Consider the following 18,638-nt stretch of genomic DNA (forward strand, 5'->3'; position numbering starts at 1 on the left):
TGTCTGTCTGTCTCTCTCTGTCTGTCTGTCTCTATCTGTCTGTCTGTCTCTCTCAATCTCTCTCTGTCTCTCTGTCTTTCTCTCTCAGTCTGTCTCTCTCAATCTGACTCTCTCTCTCTCTGTCTCTCTCTGTGCCTGTCTGTCGCTCTCTCTGTCTGTCTGTCTCTCTCTGTCCATCTCTGTCTGTCTGTCTGTCTCTCTCTATACAGAGGAAGCATTATAGTTTTATTGAAAAATAAAGAGAAAAACAAATGATCAGTAGGTGATACTAGAAATTACTAGATACTAGAATTCACGGGCCTAAAGCGTATGTGACTATATTAAGTAGGGAGTTATAGATCAGATAAAAAGAGAGAGAAAAAGAAGGAAAGAGAAAAAAAGAATTTTCACAGTAAGAGATACATTAAATCACTAAAAATACACAAAATCACTAAAAATACACTAAATCGCTAAAAAGTTTGTTACGGCTTAGCCTGTGTGTAAGCTTATTGCATGTCTATAAAAAGATGAAATAATGTATTACATCTCTGAATCGTGTGTGTATTTGTCTATAAAATGGACCTCATTCACCAAAACGAACAGTCATGTGATAATATTGATAAAACAATGAAAAAAAAACTGTCACGTGATAACCATTGTTGTTTAAAGTTAGATAGTAATCTGTATAAAAGAGATAGAGAAGCTCGTGACTCACTGTTGTTTTGGTGAAAGATTAATAATAGAAGAGGAATAAAAAAAAAATCAAAATCTAAAAATTGTGAATTTCTGATCATCATTATTACTACAATACAAAACGAACCGGAATTGATGCGTCCACTTTCTAAGAAAGACAACTGTACAGGATTTGACTCTAAGGAAATAACAGTTCAAAGGAGATAGAATCTTTGGTAACACTTCACACGTTTTTTTAATTATTTTTAGGGTTTGATTTATTTGATTAATAGTCACGTTATGTGACTCAAGTCGTCTACATCCTCCCTATGCACGTGCCCAACCTATGCCCGTGCCCAACCTATGCTCCCTATGTCACCATTCTCCTCACCATCCTTCCTATGCACGTGCCCAATCTATGCACGTGCCCAACCTATGTCCGTGCCCAACCTATGCACGTGCCCAACCTATGTCCGTGCCCAACCTATGTCCGTGCCCAACCTATGTCCGTGCCCAATCTATGCACGTGCCCAACCTATGTCCGTGCCCAACCTATGCTCCCTATGTCACCATTCTCCTCACCATCCTCCCTATGCACGTGCCCAACCTATGCACGTGCCCAACCTATGCCCGTGCCCAACCTATGTCCGTGCCCAACCTATGCACGTGCCCAACCTATGCTCCCTATGTCACCATTCTCCTCACCATCCGCCCTGTGCGCGTGCGCAACCTCTTCTCCATCATGTGCTCGTCCCAACCTACACTCCTCCACCCAACCTACGTTACATTAAATTTTCTATTATTGTATGTTAATGTATGATTTACTTTACCTAAACCTAAAATTTATCATACTTCGTGCCTATCTTAATTTTCATTATTTGGTTTCCAAACATATCAGAGGCTCTAATTTATATTCCAAGATAGGTCTGCAATATTCCAATATAAAAATAATGAAATGTACTATGTATAACACAATAACATTGTAATTGCTATAGAAGTGTTTCTCAAACTTTTGCCGGTGTTGCCCCTCCCCTAAGCTTCATTTTAGCTTCGAAAAATACTATGTGTATTTTTTTAAATTTCTTTTTACGAAGAAAATTCCTAAGAAGTAGTAATGACGAACATATTGATTAAGCAGACATGTAGGACCCTTGCTTGATTCATATTTACTTCACAGAATATGCGTTCTTTACTAAGAATTTTTGTTTCTGAATTTTCGTTGTGGGTACATTAATTGAATCACTCAGGCCTCACTGAGTTTCCGAAAATATTTCATGCTGAGATTAAATGAGATTAAGAACATATATGGTATTTTCTGTTGTTTATGCAGCAATAGAAAAGATCTGGGAATCCAGATGTAATTTGAAAATTAAATTAAATTAATTCGGTTTATTGAAAAAAAAAGGGAAACTTCTATATACTTACAAACTATCAGGCTAATACCAGAAGACTAAACAAGCAACAGAGAAATAATACTTAAAAAAAAACACAAAGCTAATATAAGGGAAAGAACCACTAATTACTGCCACTTATTTGGAAATTACAGTATTTAGCTCCCTTTCTGATATATAAAATAAAATAAATTAATTAGTTCTAAATGGTTAGCTAATTGATTAATTTTTGGATTGATTCGTGAATTGTCATTGACTATGAATAATTATGCAAAATTTCAACTTGATCCCAGAGTGGGAATTGGGAGAAAAAAAACTTATCAAAACGTATAAAGGGGCCTAAATCCATGAAAAAAAAACTTATCAAAATGTATAAAGGGGCCTAAATCCATGAAAAAAAAAATCAAAACGTAAAAAAATGCCTAAATCCATGAAAAAAAAAACTTATCAAAATGCATAAAGAGGCCTAAATCCATGAAAAAAAAACTTATCAAAATGTATAAAGGGGCCTAAATCCATGAAAAAAAAAGTATCAAGACGTAAAAGGGGGCATAAATCCATGAAAAGAAAAAAACGTGTCAAAACGTAAAAAAGGGCCTAAATCCTTATATATGTACATATATTTAAAAATGCCCAAATGGTTCCGACTGCTCAAAATCAAAACATTTAAAGATTTCGAGAGAATACAGGAGCTGGCATTCTTGTAATTGACCAAGTGAGGAAAGACCAAAAAAAAAATTGATTGATACTGACAACTATTCAGATCTTTACACACAAAAAGTAGCAGCAGTGTATAGCATCTGAACAGATCGTCCAGTGAACGATCCCGTGACTTGTGACTTAGATTTTCCACGTTTCTATTTAGGGTCAGCTAGCGATTGGAAATTGACCATCTGTCCAGTTTTGAAATGACTCGATTTCTTGATCTCTATGATCTACTTGATCTCGATCTACTTAAATGCTTATAGTGACCAATGTAAATACACATACTATGAAGTTGGTGTGTGTGTGTGTGGGGGGGGGAATTGGTTAGTATTTACAAAGCTTATATCAACTCACTCTGTCTGTCTGGTAAAAATTTTGTACACGTTATTTCTCCGACACTAAATCTCGGATCAAGTTGAAATTTTGCATAATTATTTCTTTTGCCTGACAACACAAGATTCAATACAAATTTTTACCAATTAATTAATTACTTCATTAACTATTGGTAATTAAATATTCAGTTTGATATCTCGAACAAGGGAAAGATAATAAACTTGACTGAAGTGGTTGTATAAGCTGAATTATTCCCCTTTATAGGTCTCCGCTCTAAATTGAAATAAGCAATATATAACTATACAAACTTCTCTAGTCATAAGTAGCTCATTAGCAGAGTGGTCAGCATGTCGGCCCGAGGAGGTCATTCCCCTCCCCCGCCCCTTTTTTTTTTTTTTGTAAATGCTTTAAAAAACCAATCAAGGTAAAATCCACCCAGATACCCCTTTCCTTACAGATAAGTGATAGGATCATGGCGTATTGAGAAAGCTAAAAGTATGAAATAGCGCTAAACAAAACAATTGGTAAAAATATTATTAATCGCACTGATTTATTGTTGTTGATTTAGATCTATTACAAATGTAATTACATGACTGATCCAAACTTATGATACAATTGCACTTCGTATAATCTTTGTTTTTTTAATAAAACTGTTTTGTATAAAACACACTAATCCTTTTACCTTATACTTTAACTGTGTATGTTCACAGATTAAATAAACACTAATACCGACTTGTGTCAGAAAGGTAGATATGAAGTGCAGATAAAATATTAATAAATAGACGTCACTAGACAGGTATCTTTCAGATTCACCTGTAAACTGTGTGATCCTATTGTATTAGTGAGTCAGACGTGTCGAATGAGGATCTCAAGGTTTTGGGTGTGTAAATTAGCCTTTTTCTTGCAATGTAGGAAGATAATGAAACAATAGTCTGTCTTTATGATGCTGAAAGAAAATTACTTTGGGAACTAATTTGTTGTTGGCAACAGTTTTGAACAAGTTTGTATTTATTTATAATATACACGCTCTATAGAAACGAATATGATGATTGTATGCCAGTTATTTTATTGTAATGTTTAGGTTACTACACAGTTCCCACAGTCGTCTTCAATTAATGAGTAAAACATCTTCGTTACCATCTTCGATCATTGAGAAGAAGTTTGATGTCATGGAATAGTAACACATTCATCTCCTTTCATTTGTTTCGTTTTATATGTAATAATAATTATGAAATAAAATGTCTTATATGTGTTCCTTAATAAGATATAAACCTATTTTTTATTCTCTAGAAAGAAACTTTTCAATACGTTTTAAATAATAAAGAATAAAAAGAATATAGATTAAAGCTCTACATGAAAATATTCACATCAACTTTTTTTTTCATCCACAGGACATCTGAATTTTGTCATCATTTTGACATCTTTTGTCATTTCATGAAATACGTAGTGGAATGACATCATCAGTCATAAAATAATTAACTTAGTCCGATAAAACAGATCAATAAAGCACATGCATAGATATTAAACACGTACACATCTTTCTCTTCATAAAATATTGTACAATGAATACACTCTACTAGGATATAGACATCTTCAATGGTATCCACTTAAATATTGCACTGAGATACTACACTATGACGTATTGCTGTACATTCCTATATAACATCTGGAGAAGAATCGACTAAAATACTTTGCAAGAAGCTTTACTGTAGCATTAAATCAGTAGGCTACACAAGCAGACACTCTACTATATAAACCAAACAGAACTCTTTCAAATAAAACGTTTGTATACTAAACAGTTGAATGGTCTAGAAGATACAAGGAATGCATATCAAGACGTTGCTTGTTTTGTATTGGCTGATTCACTTTGTTGGAGCTTACCCAACTGGTGCACCGGACTTCGTGTGTGATACAATGATTCCAGATCATGGCGGCTCAAACAACCAGCCCAACAACCCATACAGATTGAGTTTATCCAAATCAACATATCTACCGCAAGATACAGTGGAAGGTGAGACTATACTCCAATGTGTTATATTATAAAAATTCTACATCCTTTTATTTTTTGTAAAATATTTAAATATATAATAATAAAATAAGGTTTTTATTCTAGTCCGAAGATTAATGAGGAGTACAGTATTTCACGTGGATACGCAGTCCCAGTTGGGACCTAAAAATGTTTGCCACATCCAGAGCAGACCCGGGTTCAAATCCTGGTGAAGACTAAGATTTTTAATTTCGGGATCTTTGGGCACCTCTGAGCCCACCCAGCTCTAATGGGTACCTGACATTGTTGGGGAAAAGAAAAGGCGGTTGGTCGTTGTGCTGGACACTAGATACCCTCGTTAACCGTAGGCCACAGAAACAGATGACTTTTACATCATCTCTTCCCATAGATCGCAAGGTCTGAAAGGGAAACTTTACAGCGCAGACCTAAACGTTGTCCGGTTGTGGTTGATTTAGGTTCCCTTTTCGCTGTCTATAAAATCATAAATTATATTAACAAGAACATTTCCCCCATACCTTCCCTCTACGCCTCCACAAATATTTGTACTGCATGGCAAAACACATTCTTAACAAGTCAACTATAACAAAAATACTTTTTAAAAAAATACAAAGCTTATATTAAGTGTAATTGTATCAATTAATTTTAGATCTGCCATGTAATTCTATGTATGCTTGACCTATCTGTGCGATAGAAATATTTGACCCAATTGTTTGGTTTTAGTTTTTAGTTTTCCCAATACATTATGACCCTATCACTTGTCTAGACCAGGGGGGAGGGGGAGGGAAGAAGGGGTGAATGTTTACATGATTGTATTTAAATGAAAAAAAAGGGGTTAACTCAGGGCTCTAGATTCCTCAAGGGGACTAATTCAACTTATATCACCATATTTGTCAAGTACAATTTCTTTCCCTTGATCAAGATACCAAACAAAATAATTAATTACTTAAAGTTAATTTACTAAATGGTTAATTAAAAACAAAATTCTAGTCAGGTGAAAGAAATAATTGTGCTCAATTTCAGCTTAATCCGAGATTGGGTGTGAGAGAAAACACGTGTATAAATTTTTGACCAGACAGACAGAGTGAGTTGATAGAAGCTTTGTACAAATTAGCTACAGCTTGTAAAGACGTTAGTGAAAAACACGACATTAGGGACCACATGGACAAAAACAGGGGCGTAGGTAGGAATTTTCCATTGTTTGGGGGCCCAGGGGGGGGCTTGACCTCTTTGGGGGCCCCTGCATTCTGCGTAATATTTAATATTCAATGTAAAAACACTAATTTGGGGGCACCTCTCAAGTGGGGGGGGGGAGGGCCCGTGGGTATTTTCAAACTCTCCTCCTCCCTCCCCCACCCTAGCTACGCCACTGTACAAACTTTTTACCAGACAGACAAACAGAGTGAGTTGATATAAGCTTTGTAACAATTAGAGCACAGCTTGTAAAAACACGAATAAAGCACTCATGTGCAGACATTACAACACATTAGGAACCACATGGAAAAAAAAAATATTAATGAAGATGCTCCTTATTACTTTTAGGAATTTAATTTTAAAAAAATGCAAGTAAAGAGAACTCGTAAGACATTAGTGAAGATGTTGCTAAATATTTGAGTAAAGTCAAGGCTTAAGACATTCGTAAATACATTGCTACATACACTAGTGAAGATTTGGCTAAAGTCAACAATGAAGACATTGTTAGTCAATCAGTTCAATTTCATTTCAACAGTTACCCTGAACAGCACAAGTTTAACACCATTCAAAGGTTTTTTACTGCAGGCTGTGGATGCCAATAGTAACTTGGTTGGCAGTTTTGCAATCCCTCCAGAAGCTCAGCCAATTTGTTTGGCGGTAAGTCTAAACTTGATCTCTTTCTTGATTAATCTAATCTCCCTATTTGGTGATAATTGGTGAAGATTTCGATAATAATTAGTTTTAATAATGTCTTTTAAATAATTAAAATTCAGACCAGAAAAGAAATATAAAACATGGCTCGAATACGAATCTGGGTATTTTTGGCAACATTAACAAGCAAAATAAAAAAAATCATAAAAAAAAAAAAGAAAAACAAAGCTTATCAACAGGGAGAGAACTAAAAACCTTTAAACTATGTACCAATAATGTACAAGTTATTTTCTTTATTCGATATCAAACAAAATAATTAATTACCAATAATTAATTGACTAATTGAGTATTTTTGTTTATCTATTCATGTTTTGTTAGGTAAAATAAATAATTGTTTAAAGTATCAACGTGATCGGAGAATGTGTGAGGGAGAAACAGCGTTAACAATTATTTAAAGGGACTAAACCCAACAAATTGAGCCATCACTGTGAATGTTGAATTATTAGTTTCCCTTCTTGCTAGTATACAAAATAATGAATTACGGTAATTAATTGTCTAATTGGTTACTTTTTAAAATTGATTCATGTCTTGTCTATGTCAATGAATAGTGGTGCGAAGTTTCAGATAAATCCAAGATAGGGTGTGGGAGAAATAACGTGTACACACTTTTTACCAGACAGTCCGAGTGAGCGGATATAAGCTTTGGAAAAAAAAATGATAACTATTAGTAGGCCTAATCAAGGCCTAATGTTCTTACACACTAAACTGTAGCATGCCTACAGCTAGTACTTAATAGGACTATGATTCATATACTATTTTTTAAACTTATGAATTACAGACGTTCCTTCAGTTCTGAACTACACATTTTCCCCCTATATTTCAACTCTCTTTCCATTTAAACTTTGTAGACCTGTTTTGAGTTTTTTTTTTAAATATGTGGGCCCTAACTTTATTTAGATTCTGAGAAATTCAGAAATAGCAGAACAATATACCGGTATGCCTAAAAATAAAGTAGGCTTAGAGATCTCTGTATGAAGCACTTCAGTTGATGAAGCATGTAATCGTTAACTTAACGTTTGCTTTGAAGATTAAATAACATAGAAACAAACTGAAAGAAAATACCTAGGGTACTAGACCTAGTTTGATAGCGTGTAGAGTAGAGACCTACAGTATCTCCTGTTAAATAGACAGGATAGAAAAAGAAAAGATACCTGTTAGCAATTGTTCTTATAAAAAAAAAAGAGTAAATATCTTTATTCGATTTTCACAGCTTCCACATTTCTTTTCATCATTTTTATAAACTTCATGTTTTTAACATACCTTGTGTTTGTTTTCACTGAACAGACTCTGACTCACGTATCTTCTGCATTGAAACAAACTTTGAAAGCAACATGGCGAGCTCCAAACGTTCTCGTTGGAAGAGTCATTTTCAGGTAAATATAAAGTCCCAGAATCCAACAAAGTGTGCGTAGTTCACAGGGTTATCCGCATGATGATGCCCCTAATATCCTCCAAAGCCAAGGCATAAATCCATCCATCATATCGGTACTACAGCCCATGGAGGGCCCTTGCCTGCTTCAACACATCTTTCCATTCAGATCTATCCTCTATGATTTGTCTTTATGCCCGAGATTTGCCTCTGCATCATTAAACCATCGTATTCGTGGTTTGCATTTGGTGGCCTTCCTTTCGTTTATTTCTTTACCGGGATACTATTTTAGCTCCCCTGTTCTCTTTCCATTCAGTTTTATCTTATAAAGCGTCATAATTTATTTTTACAAGTATTTAGCAGATTTAGGCTAAATGCTGAAACGAATTCAGTTCTCCACTAGCAATACGCTCGGTTACGCATTTGATCAACAGGCAGGTTTTGACAAAGTGGGTCAAAAGTAAATAAAAATGAGCGAACCTTCAAGTTTAGACCTTGACCAGTCGCTTTGTAAACATGTTGGACTGGACGGCAAGAGGGAATGTTGAAGGAAAAGGTCGAAAGTTATTGTGTTTGTTTTTAGAGGTCTTTTTAAAATGCTATAATAGAAAGCTCGAGCTGAATGGGGCTCGTTAGCGTTGACTGGCTACCCATCTAAGAGAAAGAAAACCCTGAATTCAAACGCCTGCTGCCTTGTAGATATATCAAGACATGGGGAAGGCTTTTGGAGTCAACTTTGAGGAAAAATCAGGAGTTGGCGACCTTTAAGCAGTCTGCAGCACATGGTGCTACACTGTGACTGAGCCTGCGATGCCGCTAATCCCAAACTGTATCAGCACTCGCCGATTCCTGGGATACATTAGCTGCGTGGAGAAGGGAAGTTTGCTTGAGGGCGACATTTCTATGAATTGACCCAAAGTCTTTTTGAGACTGAAGGAGACCATATTAAAGAAAGACCAAGCGCATGTCGTGGACAGCTCAGGCAGTCATTCGAACTCCTTTGTGTCATTCTAGTTTACTATCATTTCTACTGTTGACTTTTGACTGAATCCAGTTTGGCATACAGTGGAACTTAGAGCCGCAAAAGTAATTTGACATAGGACTCAACTGGTCAACTCCCCTACACTGAAGGCCTATTTATTCGAATTCATTTTGATTGTATACTCTTATTTCTGTTGTTGTGTCAGCTGCTATTCTTCTTGTTGCTGCTGTTGTTTTTAAAAGGAACACACGTAAGGGTTGGTCAGGGGAAAAAAGCTGATCCAATAAACATGCCGGACTGATACGACCGGATGGTTACTGACTGAAAAAAGGAAATCCTTTGGTGTGCGCATCAACCCCCTGAAGTCGTGTGCGCATAGTTCCACAATAACTGTATGTACCATAGTCTACAAATACATATAAATGTGCTGTATAATAACTGTATGTACCATAGTTTACAAATACATATAAATGTGCTGTATAATAACTGTATGTACCATAGTCTACAAATACATATAAATGTGCTGTATAATAACTGTATGTACCATAGTTTACAAATACATATAAATGTGCTGTATAATAACTGTATGTACCATAGTTTACAAATACATATAAATGTGCTGTATAATAAAGTATAATCAAAAGATCTCCATTGGATTAAATATTTTGATTGCTTTCACTTTTTCCCCCCTTAGGGCAACAGTGGTAGAGAGCTTTGCTACATACTTCATTAACTTCACCTCCCAACCACTTTTACCGCTAAACACAACGACAACATCGACATCAACAACCACGCCCACAACAACCACGCATACCACAACGCCAACACCAACCACACCCATGACAACCACACCTTCAACCACAGTCTCGACAACAACATCAAGTACAACAACAACTACACATACAACATCTGTTTCAACCGCAACACCAATAACAACAACAACACCCGTGACGACAACCACGCCAACAACAACAACTACACATACAACACTATCTACTTCAACCACAACACATGTAACAACAGCAACCACGCCAACAACAACTACACATATAACTACACCAACTTCTACCACAACACTTATAACAACAACCACGCCCATAACGACAACCACGCCTACAACAACTACGCATGTAACAACACCTTCTTCAACCACAACACTTACAACCACGCCAACAACAACTACACATATAACTACACCAACTTCTACCACAACACTTATAACAACAACCACGCCCATAACGACAACCACGCCTACAACAACTACGCATGTAACAACACCTTCTTCAACCACAACACTTACAACCACGCCAACAACAACTACACATATAACTACACCAACTTCTACCACAACACTTATAACAACAACCACGCCCATAACGACAACCACGCCTACAACAACTACGCGTGTAACAACACCTTCTTCAACCACAACACTTACAACCACGCCCACAACAACAGCCAAACCACCAACAACAACTACACATTCAACTCCTACTTCAACCACAACAACTATAACAACAAACACGGCCTCAACAATAACCACGCCTACAGCAACAACTACACAAACAACATCTATTTCAACCACAACACCTATAACAACAACAACGCCGGCGACGACAACGACGCCAACAGCAACAACTACTACACAAACAACATCTACTTCAACCACAACACCTACAACAACAAACACGGCCTCAACAATAACCACGCCAACAGCAACAACTACACAAACAACATCTATTTCAACCACAACACCTATAACAACTACACATATAACTACACCAACTTCTGCCACAACAGTTATAACAACAACCACGCCCACAACAACAACATCATCAACCCCACCAACAACAACTACACGTACAACTCCTACTTCAACCACAACACCTATAACAACAAACACGGCCTCAACTATAATCACGACTTCGTTCACACAAACACCAAATACAACTAAAACAACATCTACTTCAAGTACACCCATGCCGTCAACAACACCTACTTTAACTACAACAACCACGACAACACCCTTAGCAACCACATATACAACAACGCCTACGTCAAGCACAACCTCCTCAATAACAGCCACATACACAACACCTTCAACAGATACAGCTACTTTATTTATTCCTACAACTACATCGGTACAAACAACCACATCAATAACAGCGCCCTCAACAACAGTCACTTCTACAACCACAACAACTCATCCATTAACAACCACGTCTACGATATCTACAACCACGCTCACAACGACAACGTCTACATTATCCACAACAACACCAACAGCGACGTCTACATCCACACCCATGTCCACAACAGCAACTACGTCTACAACACCATTAAGTCCTTTCTCGACCACAAGCACAGCTGCCACTACAACAATGTCCACAACTACTGCAAAAACAACATCAACCACAAACACAACCATACCATCAACAACCATAATTACAACCACGCCAATAACAACGACTTTTGCGACATCAACTACGCCTACAACAACTACCCTAACAACAACTACATCAGCAACATCGACCACAGTTCCCATAGCCACACAAGCGACATCGACGGTTTATCCAATGTTGAACAATCAAGGCACAACAGAAAGTGAATACATTACACCTACTACGTCTGTGGCCAAATCATCACAAGTGACGTCTTCTAGTTCGATTTTGAACGCTGTCACGTCTGATCTTAAAGATTCTGTCCAGTTGAAGGTTTGTTGAATACGATTTTATTTAAAACTGTTTGGTGGATAATCTCAGTTAAATAATAGAATGGTACCATGCATGGGCGTAGCCGAAAGGGGGGGGTTTGGGGTTAACCCCCCACCCACGAAATGAAATGAGTTTAAACCCCCCTTCAGAGTGGTTTGATGCTAAAAAATACATCTTCGATATAAAAAAGCAAATTACACACTAAAATTATTGGAGCGTAGCCAAGCCAATGGGGGGTTTTGAGTTTAAATCCCTCTCCTACAGATGTTTTTTTTTTTAAGTTTAAAACCCCTCCAGATGGTTTTGAGTTTAAAATCCCCCTACAGAGCGTTTTGAGGTGAAAACCTCTATCTTCAATATTATTCTAAAGCAAACTACAGTTACTAAATTCTATAACCGTAGCTAAATGGGGTTTTGAATTTAAAAACCCTCCACAAAACTCCAGAGATTTTTTAGTTTAAAACCCCTAACAGATGATTTTGACGATACAACTTCCCTTTTCGATATAAAATCTAAAGCAAACTACAGTCACTTAATTCCAAGAGCGTATTCAAGAGAGGTTACACATTTCTACCAGTGGCGGGGCTCAATCAATAAAGTGAAGTGAATAGTCATCTGCCGAAATTGAAAAACACTAATTGTGGCTCAACAAAGATGGCTAAGACAGATTTTAGGAGGCAGTTATAGAGATTGGGTGTAAATCAAGGAAATCCTATGCCGAATGGGGAGTCGAAACCTTAGTAAGCTTGTCACAGAGCGTCGCATGAGGTTTTCGGGACATGTTCTCCGACAAAATGAATTACGCACAAGAAGAGTTGCGAAGTAATCCTAATTCAGACATTACAAGTGATAGATTTTTGTGGAAACAGCTTGCCAGCAAATGCGCGGAACGGCGCGGGAAGGTCTAAGTCAGTAAGAATAGCACATTAGGTTTTTGAAATAAAAATTTTTAATAGCAGGAAAATGCAATGTAGATACCTCAGAATATGCATTTTGTTGGCTTTCAATATCAGAAATAGTGATTGGCGGAAGGGCTCCGCCCGCGCTGGGGGAACTCCTAGCGCTTCCTCAGATCCCCTTGCTGGCAATGACGGGGAGTCAATTTTCCCACTAACACCGTGAAGAACCTATTCTAGGGCGCAATAAGCGTCTTCCGAAAGAATGATGGGTCAGAATGTAATAAAGATTATACACACACACACACCACTGGCGGATCCAGGGGGGGGGCGGTAGGGGCGATCGCCCCCCCCACTCGGCCGACCCCCCCCCCGGAAGGGGGGGGGGCGGACGAACTTTAGTATAGGATTCACACAATTGGTATACGAATTTATTACTTATGTTAAAAATATATACTAATTATTTATATTTCAACCTATTTTTAGATTATTTCGCCCCCCCCCCAACTCTTGTATGTTGGCCGATTTGGTGGGGTCGGGAGGGGGCGATGGTATCAATCCCGCCCCCCCCCTGCACTTTCGAGTGGGGGGCGGTCCAAATTGTTTGTAGAAATCACAGCTTGCTAACAAAATCAATTAAATATCTATATTTTTAAAACTTGTTATTGATATTTTAACCGATCTTTATATTATGTCGTTCCCTGTTGGCCGATTGGTGGGGGGGGGGGGGCGAATACCTCTACTGCCTTTCCCACCTAAACCCTTTGAGTGGGGGGGGGCGGTCCGTTTTTATGGAGAAATCATAGTTTGTGAACAAAATTAGTTGAATTAATATATAAATTGTATATTATGTCGCTTCCTTTCTGGTATCTTGGCCGATTCGGTGGGGTGAGGGGGGGGGGGCGATTGCATGTACTGCCCTCCCCACTCTAGCCCTCTGAGTGCTGGGGGGGGGCGGTCCTATTTTTGTGGAGAATCATAGTTTGTGAACAAAATTAGTTGAACATCTATATAATATAAACTACGTATTGATATGTGACCCATTGTATATTATGTCGTACCACACTCTAATCTCGAATTGTATCATTAGTAAATGAAAAAGGGTTGTACCAGGTGGGAGGGGCGATACATGCAATCGCATTTCCCCAATCGGACAAATCAATACTTTTTTTTTGTATTATAGTTAAGAAATTACAAAATTTTAAAAAATCTGTCACTAATATAATTTATATATACTATAAATTAAATTCTTATATCGAGTCGCCCCATACCTATTCTTTAATGCCCAATGCAATCTTTAGCAGAAATTATTAAAGGAGCGAGGATTAATCGTTTTCACTCTACCGCCCCTCCCATTTCCAGACCAAAGTTTATGTAATTTCACATGAATTTATCATAATTATTTTAAGAAAGACTATGCATTGGAAAAGTTAAAATTCAAACGAAATTTTTCAGTATAAAAGTCATGATTGAGATGAGTTCTAAACTCAACAATTTCATAGTCGCCTTTTCCCAACCTTTACTCAATCTGATATTTTTCTAGTTAAATAAATTTGGGACTATAGCTCACAATTTATACTTATATTTTCTTAAATACTATTTATCAAAAAATTTTTTTTTCGGCGGCGATCCTCAAAGCAAAAATCTAAATATGTGGGGTATCCTATCTTTTCAAGGAACAAATCAGTTTTATTTGCAATGTATTATGGGCCTATACATTTATATTAAAATATTTTTCAAGTACAACATTATTCGAAAGGTCCTTTTTAATAGTATGAATAATGAGCTTTAGGTCAGGAGAATGCGTTTCTGCAGTGAAGAATGAAAGAAAACGCTTTTGGCGTCGGGGCTTCGCCCCGAAATCCATTGATGAATAATGAGCTGTAGATGTCAGGAGAATACGTTTCTACAGTGAAAAAAGCAAGAAAACGCTTTTGTCGTCGGGGCTTCGCCCCCACTCCATTGATGAATAATAAGCTGTAGATGTCAGGAGAATGCGTTTCTGCAATGAAGAATGCTAGAAAATGCTTTTGGCGTCGGGGCTTCGCCCCGAACTCCATTGACGAATAATGAGCTGCAGATGTCAGGAGTATACGTTTCTACAGTGAAAAAAGCAAGAAAACGCTTGTCGTCGGGGCTTCGCCCCGAACTCCATTGGTGAATAATGAGCTGTAGATGTCAGGAGAATGCGTTTCTGCAATGAAGAATGCAGGAAAATGCTTTTGGCGTCGGGGCTTCGCCCCGAACTCCATTGATGAGTAATGAGCTGCAGATGTCAGGAGAATACGTTTCTACAGTGAAAAAAGCAAGAAAACGCTATTGTCCCCACAAGAGAACCTTATAGCGCTGCCCCAGTTGTTTTGTTTTCGACGAAGGTTGAGAAATGATATATATATATATTTATTTATATGTTTGTGTGTGTGTGTGCGCGCGCGCTCTACGCACGTTTATGCATAGGGTTAGGGTTTATTGAGCGTTAGAGTTAGGGTTTGGAAAAAAATCGCCCCCCCCCACTTCAAAGTTCTGGATCCGCTAGTGACACACACACACCCAACCCTTCCCCCCGAAAAAAAAATCCTGGCTACGCCCATGGTACCATGTAATGCAGTGTGCATTCTGATCTTTAGTCACGGGTTTGAACCCAGCCCGTCACATCGCCGTCGTTTAAAAGTTTGGGCTTGAATGTAATAATCTTCAATTCTGAAGGAACATTCGAAACATGGAAAAGAAAACAAATTATGAAAGCAAAAGGCCTACTTGAACCTGTCTTTGGAATTACGTTCGCAGCAAAGCGTATTAATACATCACCGTTATGATTTCAATAACTTTATGTCACATTCCGCCGGGGTAAAAGTTTCTTTCCGTATATACCTAGAAGTCTCATAGTTGTGTTGAAAAGTATTTGACTGCGTATTTTAAGGAAATGGCAAAGGGTCAACATTTTTATTCCTACAACACAATAGGTTATGGCCCATGGTTTACTGTCTGAAACATCACTATATATACACGAATCTACTGTCTAAAACAGGGGTGGGCAACCTTTCTGTATCGAGGGCCGCATAAAAACAAATTTGGGAATGGCGGGCCGCATATATATATCTTAGAAAGATACGCTAGATAACTGTGTAGAATGTCTTTTAATTCATATTTACATTGTATTATATTCATGTATCTTTTTTTTTGTCACACTCCACGCGTTAAAAAATTACAAGAGTTAGCAATTATTGAAACCAATTGTACGATTTTTTTTACAATTGCTGTTGTCATTTTATATCACAATTTCCTTACAAATTTACAGTTGTACTTAATGTGCAATATTTTACTTTTTACACTCGTGCAAAATGTTCCGGAACTGTGAAACTCTTACTAGTTGTTACCCCTGTGGCTGCTGTCAAATTACAGTCAGTAAACATTGACCAGTGATAATGTTTGTTTAGTTTCCACAAAACAATTTTTGCTCACTGAATGAGACACTAATATGTTCCGGAAGTTAAATGTCGGGTCGAGCGAAACCTGCCCTTGTGGAGCATCACCAGAGAATGCTGACCATGTCTTTCAGTGGTGCATACTAAATCAAGAGACCCGAACAAGACTCTCCAAAGACTATTTGGAGAACTGCCTGATCTGGAAACCACATTGCGGTTCATCTCAGATATAGGATTACTGATCTGAACCCTCCAACATGTAAAATGAGAGCGAAGAAGAAGAACAGATGTATGTGTACCCAAATAGTGTGAACAGAAGCACAGTTGTTTTTTTAAAGTGTCGAAATACAGCTTCTGGCACCCATAAGACTCCCGTGGAGTTACTGACTGTAAACTTCTTTGCTTGGAGTCATGTCCTTTGGAGCTGAATCAGCTTCTGCGCTAAATGGCAAGCTGATGGTATTGAAAACTGGTTCTTAACGTCGTAAAATTTGCTTTTATAAATTGCAAACTTATGGAATCTTAATAATTAGTGTTGTACTGTTAATCATTTCAGTAAAGATAGTTTCACCTTTCACCATAGGAAAATGACAAAAACTATTTTCTATTGCTTGCCTGTAGAAATAGGAAAGCCTTGTTTGAAAAGATTTAACATGCATATACATTTCATGTCAACAAACAAGTGCAATCATTGTTGTAATAATTATGAAATCTGTCTTCCACTCTTTATTAGAAATATTTGTAACAAAGTCACAGTCAATGTCTTTCAAGTAACATAGCTATTTCTTCCTTTATTTTTTTATATTATTTTCATGCGCCATGCTAAGCTAGGGGATACATTGGATTAGTTTGTTCATAAATCGGTACAACTCGTGGTGAACTCCACTGGTTTGAATTTTGTTTAATTACGATGTCTTCCGTTCATATAAAATGAAGAAATTTTATGCAGCTTTGTGCAAACTTTCCTGTTTAGAGATTATGGTTGCGATTTTTTTATTTTAAAAAATAATATTTTTCTCAGTCAAAGATCGAATTCCATCAGTTGATACACTTGCCACCTTGTTCCAAGCCTACCCAACAGTCAGAGATTGTGTCTTGAATTTAGTATATTGATGTATAGCCAATAAGCATAATCTTCGTTTACTTGAAACTTTTAAAAATGAGACAGTTTCAATAATTTATAAAGATATTATTTTTAATATTTGCATTTTTAAATTTATATACTGTGGGCACACCTGATTTCTGTAGGTGTTGGCGGGCCGCATAAAACACTTCGGCGGGCCGCATGTGGCCCGCGGGCCGTAATTTGCCCACCCCTGGTCTAAAACATCACTATATATACATCAATGTAGTGTTTGGAACATGATTACAAGTACATCTATCTACGTCTAACCCTAAAGCATTACTATCTATCTATTTACTGTCTAGAGCAGCGGTTCTCAACCTTTTAAGCTCGGCGACCTCTTTTTACAATCTCCCACTCTGCCGCGACCCCCCCCCACCCCCTAGACACACACAGCAATAGAAGAATCGACAATAACAATCCTTATTTTTGATAGTCTTAGGCGACCACTGGCAAATCGTCAATCAACCCCCAAGGGGGTCGCGATCCACAGGTTGAGAACCCCTGGTCTAGAGCATCTATAATTACATTATCTGCATCACTATAATTATACGAATCTACTGCCTAGAACCTCACTATAAATAATCAATATAATATCTACATAAAATTATTTGTAATACTTTTCAGAGTGTCTCTAAAAGTTCTGTCGACATAAGACTTGGCTTGTACTTACCTCTTGGACTTGTCATGTCATGGGCTGCACTTATACTCATGTCACACCTGGTGAAAAGTATCATTAAAGTTATGAGATAACGTTGTTGTGTTTATTTAGTACATTAGCGTTTAAACGCAATGTGTTCTATACTTTCATAGTGATGTGTGTTGACTACATTTTCATGTACAATATGTTCTGTTTAGTGCATTTCATTTAATAGATTGCATTGTGTTCAATCACAATGATAAGGGCGATAATCCTTCACCTCCCTCGCTCGACCGATGGGTGTATTTTTACAAAGCTTATATCAACTGTGTCTGTCTGTCTGTCGGTAAAAAAGTGTATACACGTTATTTCTCCCATACCCATTCTCGGATCAAGTTGAAACTTCGCTTATTCATTGATATCAACAAGACATTAATCAATAAAAAAAAAGTAACCAATTAGACAATTAATTAATGGTAATTAATTATTTTATTTTATA

At 37.3% G+C, this 18,638-nt stretch overlaps 2 protein-coding genes across 4 annotated transcripts in view; one reads left to right on the forward strand and one right to left on the reverse strand.

Annotated features, from left to right (window-relative positions):
* The window catches only part of LOC106057686 (uncharacterized), a 44,829-nt gene that overhangs the window by 21,371 nt on the left and 4,820 nt on the right, over positions 1–18,638 (reverse strand). Inside the window, exon 2 of the mRNA XM_056030315.1 lies at positions 18,173–18,219. Coding sequence (XP_055886290.1) covers positions 18,173–18,219 — 47 coding nt within the window. The remainder of the gene's footprint in view (positions 1–18,172; positions 18,220–18,638) is intronic.
* On the forward strand, positions 3,903–18,253 carry LOC106057654 (mucin-2-like). Of its 3 annotated transcripts, none has more exons than XM_013214959.2 (6): positions 3,903–3,960; positions 4,472–5,091; positions 6,815–6,936; positions 8,275–8,363; positions 10,036–12,055; positions 18,127–18,253. In XM_013214959.2, exons 2-6 carry the CDS (start codon positions 4,905–4,907, stop codon positions 18,250–18,252), a joined length of 2,544 nt encoding a protein of 847 aa, XP_013070413.2. In that variant the 5' UTR covers positions 3,903–3,960; positions 4,472–4,904; the 3' UTR covers position 18,253. The 3 variants fall into 3 exon arrangements, with proteins under 3 accessions (XP_013070413.2, XP_013070412.2, XP_055886289.1); XM_013214958.2 differs by having other exon boundaries at positions 3,909–4,080; XM_056030314.1 differs by having other exon boundaries at positions 3,909–4,080; positions 4,880–5,091.

This window comes from Biomphalaria glabrata, chromosome 5 (genome assembly GCF_947242115.1).
Source record: "Biomphalaria glabrata chromosome 5, xgBioGlab47.1, whole genome shotgun sequence".
Taxonomy (NCBI): domain Eukaryota; kingdom Metazoa; phylum Mollusca; class Gastropoda; family Planorbidae; genus Biomphalaria; species Biomphalaria glabrata.